At 36.0% G+C, this 8762-nt stretch overlaps 1 protein-coding gene across 1 annotated transcript in view; it reads left to right on the forward strand.

Moving 5' to 3' along the window:
• The window catches only part of NCKAP1 (NCK-associated protein 1), a 100604-nt gene that overhangs the window by 28211 nt on the left and 63631 nt on the right, over positions 1-8762 (forward strand). The window contains exons 6-7 of the mRNA XM_011956684.1: positions 2964-3101; positions 3899-3947. Coding sequence (XP_011812074.1) covers positions 2964-3101; positions 3899-3947 — 187 coding nt within the window. The remainder of the gene's footprint in view (positions 1-2963; positions 3102-3898; positions 3948-8762) is intronic.

An 8762-nucleotide genomic window follows, 5' to 3' on the forward strand; every position in this document is an offset into this window, starting at 1 on the left:
TGTCACCCAGGCTGGAGTACAGTGGTGCCATCTTGGCTCACTGCAATCCCCACCTCCTGGGTTCAAGCAATTCTCCTGCCTTTGCCTCCTCAGTAGCTGGGATTACAGATGCCTGCCACCACGCCCAGCTAATTTTTGTGTTTTTAGTAGAATTAGGGTTTCACTATGTTGGCCAGGCTTGTCTCAAACTCCAGACCTCAGGTGATCCGCCCGCCTTGGCCTCCCAAAGTGCTTGGATTATAGGCATGAGCCACCATGCCCGGCCAGGATTTTATTCTTGAGTCCTCAGCTTGAATGTTACTGGTGTATAGAAATACTGCTAATTTTTGTATGTTGATTTTTGTATCCTGAGACTTTGCTGAAGTCATTTAGTTTTCTAGGTATAGAATTATATTGTCAATGAACAGAGATAATTTGACTTCCTTTTTTTCTATTTGGATGCCTTTTATTTCTTTCTCTTGCTTGACTGCTCTGGTTAGGACTTTTCAGTACTATGTTGAATAGAAGTGGTAGGAGTACAGACACCCTTATCTTGTTCCAGTTCTTAGGGGAATGCTTCTAGCTTTTGCCCATTCAGTATATTGGCTATGGGTTTGTCATAGATGGCACTGATTATTTTGAGGTATGTTCCTTCAGTGCCTAGTTGAAAGTCTTATCATGAAGGGATACTGGATTTTATCGAATGCTTTTTCTGCATGTATTGAGATGATCATATGGTGTTTTATAAAATTTTGTTTATGTAGTTAATCACATTTATTGATTTATTTGTTGAACCAGCCTTGCATCCCAGGAATAAAGCCCACTTGATCATGGTGAATTAACTTTTTGATGTCTTGCTGGATTTGGTTTGCAAGTATTTTGTTGACGATTTTTGTGTCTGTGTTCATCAGGAGTATTGGTCTGTAGTTTTCTTTTTTTGTTGTTGTGTTTTTACTAGATTTTAGTACCAGGATGATATTGCACTCATAGAATGATAAGGAGGAGCCCCTCCCCCTCCACTTTCTGAAATAATTTCAGTAGGATTGTATGTCTGGTAGAGTTCAGCTGTGAATCTGTATGGCTCATGGCTTTTTCTGGTTGGTAGGTATTTTATTACTGATTCAATTTAATTACTCATTATTGGTCTGTTCAGGATTTCTGCTTATTCCTGGTTTCATAAAGCAAATCTCAATAAATTAAAGTCTTCTCAAGCATCTTCTCAGACCATACTGGAGTAAAATAGAGGTCAATACCAAGAGGAATTCTCAAATCCACACAAATACTTACAAACTAAACAATTTTATCCTGAATGACTTGGGTAAATAATGAAATTAAGTCAGAAATAAAAAAATTATTTGAAATAAATGAAAATAGTGACACAACATACTGAAACCTCTGGAATGTGGCAAAAGCAGTGTTAAGAGGAAAGTGTATTGTACTAAAAAGATGATTAAAATAGCTCAAATTAATAACTTAACCTTGCACTTTAAAGGAACTAGAAAAAGAAGAATGAACTTAAACCTAAAGCCTGCAGTGAAAATAAATAACCAAAATAACAGCAAAGCTAAATGAAATTGAGACTCTAAAGACCATACAAAGGATCAACAAAAACAAAAAGTTGGTTCTTTGAAAGGATTGTCAACAAGGTTGACAGACTCCTAGCTAGATTAACAAGGAAAAAAGAGAAGATGCAAATAAGCACAATCAAATGAGAAAGGTAATATCACAACCAATCCCACAGAAATACTATCAGAGACTACTAGGAACATCTCTGTACACACAAACTAGAAAATCTAGAGGAAGTGGTAAATTCCCATAACATACAACCTCCCAAATTTCCCAGGATTTAAAAAAATTAACATAATTTTTAAAACATTCTTAGTTGGCTACGTCAGAATCACTTTGTGTAGAGCTTAATAAAATGATAGATTCTGGGGTTCTGTTTCCAGAGGTTCAGGTTCACTAAATTTCAGTTGGAGTCCTATATTCTGTATTCAGGACAAACTTCTGGCACTCTGTGTGCAGTCAGATTAAAGAATCATTCTTAAGGCCAGGCGCGGTGGCTCACGCCTGTAATCCCAACACTTTTGGAGGCCGAGGCGGGTGGATCACGAGGTCACGTGATAGAGACCATCCTGGCTAACACGGTGAAACCCCATCTCTGTTAAAAATGCAAAAATTAGCCAGGTGTGGTGGCAGGCGCCTGTAGTTCCAGCTACTCCGGAGGCTGAGGCATGAACCTGGGAGGCGGTTCCTGGGAGAATGGCATGAACCTGGGAGGCAGAGCTTGCAGTGAGCAGAGATCACGCCACTGCACTGCAGCTTGAGTGAAAGAGCAAGACTCCATCTCAAAAAAAAAAAAAAGAATCACTCCTTACAGAATTTTTAGGAAGCAGGGATTAATAGCAAAACACATTTATGAAAGCAAGAAAGAAACATTTGAGATGAAACATTAAATATCTTGATAATAAAGCTGTAATCAACAAACCAGTTGATAAAGAGAAGTAATTTATTAAGATGAGATACAGTGTATTATTTTTATAAGACATTCTTTAGAGAAATATAAAGCATGTTGAGTTTTATTAACACTTAGTCATATAACCCCGAAGTCTTTTTCTTTTAAAGCTATCAGAAACTATCAGAATGGAAACTTGTATTGACAGAAAGATGACAGTAGGCTCTCTATTCCTTTTGGAATAAAGTTCCCAAATTGCCACATATTTTAACCTTTAAGAAAATAACATGAGTTTCTGACCTAAGCTTTTGCTCAAAAATGCAGAATCTGTGTAGTTTTTATAACATTAGCAAAAAAAATTCTAGAGGAGAGGAGCCACAACCCAACTCAGATATTATAAGGAGCATGGCTGTAATTAGGCTGTGTTGTTTTATGATGGTATAGTTAGAAACCCACAGCAATTATAGCTGGAATGTAAACAGAAAAGGAAAACAAAATTCTTCAGCTTTCTTTTTCGTATTTTGATTAGTCTCTTTCAGATGCACTAATTTCTCTTCAAATGGTATATCCTCGAAGGAATCTTTCAGCTGACCAGTGGAGAAATGCCCAGTTATTAAGCCTCATCAGTGCACCTAGTACAATGCTTAATCCAGCGCAGTCCGACACTGTATGGTTCTATTTTTCTCTTTTGAATGAAAATAAAGTGACTTTTAAAAAATAATAGTTCAGCAATGCTGTTGCAGTTTGTTTCTAATTAGCATTAGCTTATTAGTTGAAGTCCATGTTCATTACTTAAGTCATATTGTTCAGATTTTTTAGCTTTAGAGTCTTAATGAAAACTGGTGATAAATTAATATGGTGAATAGTATGAGTACTTTTTTCTTTAAAGTTAAAAAGTTTGTTTTGCTGTATCGTGAGAGAAAAATTTGAAGTATAAAGAAAAAACAAAAATCACCCCACATCTCACCAAGTAGAACCAAGTAGACAAAATCATTGTTATATTCCTTTGTATTCTTTTCAGTCTATTCTCTATTTATGAACACAGGTGTTCCACATATGGAGAATACACACACATAGCTATTGATTTTGGTGAGACAGTGAGCATTCAGACACATAAGTGTCTTTTATCTTGACTAAAATTTTATCTTTTGGAATATTGTAAACTTTGAAATAGGCTTGAGAAATTGATAAGTTGTCATTTACCAGATTAAAGATAATTAGCAACAATATTTTGAGGTTTAATGGTGTGCAGATGTGAAAGGGGCACACTTCTCATTGTTATTTATTGACTGCAAGTTTCAGTATAGGTAATAAAACTTTTATCCGGCTCTTCAAATTTGTTGTGGTAGTGTTTGGGCGAAGAGTTGGGTAGTAAGTTATCAGGAGAAGGGGAGGAGAGTGACTCAATATGGAATATTTATTAGAATTTCTTTTAACTGCAAATGTATATGTTCTCTTTTTAAGATGCCTTGTGAATACCTCTCTTTGGATGCAATGGAAAAGTGGATTATCTGTAAGTAAAATGGGTTAGTGTTATGATTATTCCCCAGGTTTTACGTTTCAGAGAAAAATAGCAGGTGACGTGGTTACTGCCTCTGTGCTTAGCATTGTGCTAACCCATCTATGTCCACTGCCTCTTTTAGTCCTCATATTAATCCTGTCAGAGTAGATAGTCTGTGTGTGTGTTTTTTTTTTTTTTTTTTTTTGAGATGAAGTCTTGCTTTGTCACCCAGGCTGGAGTGCAGTGGCACAATTTCGGCTCGCTGCAACCTCCCTCCCAGGTTCAAGCAGTTCTCGTGTCTCAACCTCCCAAGTAGCTGGGACAACAGGCACACGCCACCACACCTGGCTAATTTTTGTATTTTTAGTAGAGGTGGAGGGTTTCACCATATTGGTCAGGCTGGCCTCGAACTCTTGACCTCAGGTGATCTGCCCGCCTTGGCCTCCCACAGTGCTGGTATTATAGGTGTGAACCACTGTGCCTGGCCAGGTAATCTGTTTTAAAGTTGAGGAATCTAAGGCTTAGGCCACACAGCTAGTGAGTGACAAAGACAAGATTAAGAACCCAGCCTTAACTCCAAGGCTCATGGGCTACGTTATATTACCTTTCAACATAACCTTCAAAACTAAATTTTGGTTTTGCTTTTAATTATTATTTAAATGTCACATCTGTTTGCTTCAAGTTTTTGGTTTTAATTTACTGCAGTTTATTTAATAAATTACTCATATGTTTGGCAGTTTTTTAGATGCATAGGAGATAAAAGTACTAGTTTCTGCTTCTGAGAAGCTTGCAAACTATGAGAGAAATAGACACAAGTTTTGTTTGTTTGCTTTTTTGTTTTCCGTCATTTTATTGTGAGCATCAAGAAACTTGAAATAATTGTAGAGTGAACACCCATAAATCTACCACCAAGTTTCCATGACTTCTAATAGCTTGTTGTATTTGCTTTTAAGCTGTTTGTTTATCAGCTTTAAAAGATATTTTATTTAAACTTTTAGGTTCATGGGTACATGTGCAGATTTGTTATATAGGTAAATTGCATGTCATGGGGGTTTGGTGTACAGATTATTTTGTCACCCAGGTAATAAGCATATAGCCTGATAAGTAATTTTTTTTTATTACAACCTTCAAGTAGGCCCTGGTGTCTTACATTGTTCCTTTCTTTGTGCCCATGTATACTCAGTGTTTAGCTCCCACTTATAAGAAAAAACATGTAGTATTTGGTTTTCTATTCCTGCCTTAGTTTTCTAAGGATAATAACCTCCATCCATGTTACTGAAAAGGATACGATTTCATTGTTTTTTTATGGCTGTGTACTATTCCATGGAGACACACAGGTTTAATACAGAATGAGAATTTCTGTAATATAGATAAATTCCTCCTACTCACCCCTAGGCTCACTGCCACAGGGGAATAATTTTGAAGTGTTTGTGTTTTTTCGTTTTGATTTTTGATTTATTAACCTTTAGAGAGTAGAGTTGGCCCTTTATACCCTGGAGTTTTGCATCCAGAGATTCAGTCAACAACTGATTAAAATACAGGAAAAAAATTCACAAAGGTCCAAAAAGCAAAACTTACTGCATAATGAGTACTACATTGAGTTCACGCAAATGAAGTGATGTGTAGGTATTGTATTAGGTATTACAGGTAATCTGGAGGTGATTTAAAGTATGCGGGAGGAAGGGTGTAGGTTATATGTAAATACTACACCATTTTATATAAGGAACTTTAACATCCACAGATTTTGGTATCTGTCGATGGTCCTGGAACAAATCCCCTACACTGAGAGATGACTATGTTTGTTGACTTTTTATTGCAGTGTTTCTCAAACTATGGTGAAGGACCAGTTTTCCTCCTTTAATGTTTTTTGGATTGATCTTTTAATAAAATAAAGAAAATGAATTACTAGAATTCCCAGAAAAATGAAGTAATAAGGACATAAAATATAAGCCCATAGTTTTTATTACTAGATTCAGCCTAAGAGATTATTAGGTTTCTACTCCAAAATCACTGTGAAATTTTTATGAAAATTTCTAAATACTCTGTTCCAATACTTAGTGTCATTATGGACTGATACTTTTGAGTTGTTTTTAGTATGAAAGAGGAGGAATTTAACAATAGTATCTGGCCTTAGCTATTTTTATTAATTGTGTTATTTTTTACATTGACCAGGTTTGTGATATTTATATTTTCTTCTATAAAGATAAATGAGATTTTCATGCTTTGTCTCATAGTTTATTTAGAAAAACAGCTTTCAGTTTTGATCTTGCTCAGTTGTGTGGTAATTGTTAGTTGTTTCGTGCTTATGGATGTGCAGCTGAATAATTGAGTTAATTAGTGGAGTTAGATGTCATAAGTGACCTCTGGAGTTACATAGGATTGACCCCCCCAGTCTTTATTTTAAATGGGAATGCTGATGGCGTGAGTTTGTGTAATGAGCCGGTAAGTTGATCAGGAAGTGGGCTACCCTAATGGGGTATATATGGGCGTGGAGAAATCAGATTTGGGATAACCACAGTTGCCAAAATAAGGAATGAATTTTGCTTCTTTTGTGTTTTTGAACCCTGAGTAGAGCTAATATAGAGGTTAGGAGTTGTCTCAAATTCTGCACTTCTGTTTTTGGAACTACTACCCAGACTAGAATTTTTCTTCGATAGGTAGTCTACTTTCTTTGGAGCTTTGTTCTGGATTAGTTCAAAGTGTGGTTCCTGGACCAGCAACATCAGCAACACCTGGGAACTTCTTTGATATGCAGAATCTTGGTCCCTACCCAAGACCTACTAGACAGAAACTCTGTGCATGGATCTTAACAATCTGTTTAATGTACTGTCTCAGTGATTCTGGTGCAAGCTAAAGTTTAAGAATCACCGCTCTAGATTATAGCCCGATGCTAAGAGTTTTTCAGGACCCAGAATATTGAGGACCCAGCACTTGGAGTACAGTTGTAAAATTAATTATCCTGATATGTGTTTTAGGGTTCATTTTTGGGTCTATTGATTAGACTTGGGACACTCCTTAGGAAACATTTTTTTTTTCTTTAACTCCAGAGTTTTGGATTACTAATTTCTGCCTTGTTTTTTATATTGATAGTCCAATTTTATCTGTTTTCTGCCTTCAAAGATTTTCTTCAACGTTCTTGTCAAGACTTGGTCATCTGTTTTAAGAGTTACTTTTACATTTTTTAGTTTTATTTTTGTCCTTTCATCCTAACTTTGGTAAAGGAGATTGATGTGTAGTTTAATTAATAAGTCATCCACCTAATCTTGGGCAATCTATTTCATTTTTTTGAGACTTGAGTCTTTTCTGTTGCCTAGACTGGAGTGCAGTGATGTGATCTCGGCTCACTGCACCCTCCACCTCCCGAGTTCAAGCATTTCTCCTACCTCACCCTCCCGAATAGCTGGGATTACAGGTGCCCACCACCATGCTCAGCTAATTTTTGTATCTTTAGTAGAGATGGAGTTTTCACCATGTTGGCCAGACTGGTCTCAAACTTCTGACCTCAAGTGATCTGTCCCTCTTGGCCTCCCATAGTGTTGGGATTGCAGGTGTGAGCCACCACGTCCAGCCTGGGCAATCTATTTTAAATTCATTTGCCTTTTTTGTTCCAATTTAAACAAATAAATATACTTTAACTCATAACACGTATGTTAAAAACAAACACTTTTAACTTATAAGTGATAAAAATTTTCAGAGAAACCTTATATTAGTAGTAGCAAGTATTTTGTAAATGTTAATGTACAAAGAGGTGTAAGACACTAAGTGAAATCTGATTTCACTTGATATTAGGGTAGAAAGTCGAGTACATAAGAGGATAATGTTTTATAAAGAAAATTTCTCTTGAGGGCTCTTTAATCTTTCATACATGTATTCTGTTTCTTTGATTGTGTGCCGGATTGAATAATTGACTTGTTTTAGGGGCCCTGTTATATGAGAAATATTTTCGTATAGTTCCAAGTCAAAGAAGTTAAATATGTGTGTATGACTCTACAATATATGCCTACTTACAGAGTTAGCTTGCTTCTATAGTGGCCCAAGAAGGTAGTCTGAGCTAAGAATCAAAAGATAAATGGCAGATTTTATGTTAAAGTGTCATGATAGCTGTACAGCTATAATAGGAGTTTAAACATGGGAGTGATTATTGAGAATCATAGGGAAATCTCAAACAAAATGGGATTGGTTTCTAACTGGCCCACTACAGAACCTTATATATAGTAGACACTGAGTAAATGTTCAGTGAATGAAAGATGAGGTCTTACGTCCTAGTATAGAAGATTAGAGAGGATATCAGTCAACATGTATAAGATTATATTTTTTATATGATTTCCAGATTAGATAACAAAAGGTAAAGATATTTAGAATTCATATAATTGAGAGCAACTTAATATATTGAAAGTATTGGACTTTAAGGATGAATAATTGGGGCTAAGTCCTAGCTTTATTACTTTAATAGTATTTTAGTAAATTCAATGACCCTTCGCTTCTTCAACTAGAAGAAGCATATGGACCAGGTGCAGTCGCTCACACCTGTAATCCCAGTTCTTGGGGAGATTGAGGTAGAAGGATGGCCTGAGACCAGGAGATTGAGACCAGCCTGGTCAACGTGACAAGACCCCGTCTCTACCAAAAAGAGAAAAAAAAAGAAAGAATACCACCTGTCTTGTCTACTATACAGGATAATCATTTGAAATAATATATATGAGAAGGCTTAATGAACTATAAATTGCTATTAAAAATGTGAGATGCTATTAAAATGTGAGATGCTGATTTATTCTCATGATTAGGAAATATTCTCATGATTCTGTTTGTGTATGTATACATAATATA

The sequence above is a fragment of the Colobus angolensis genome, unplaced genomic scaffold (assembly GCF_000951035.1).
Source record: "Colobus angolensis palliatus isolate OR3802 unplaced genomic scaffold, Cang.pa_1.0 Scaffold421, whole genome shotgun sequence".
Classification (NCBI taxonomy): domain Eukaryota; kingdom Metazoa; phylum Chordata; class Mammalia; order Primates; family Cercopithecidae; genus Colobus; species Colobus angolensis.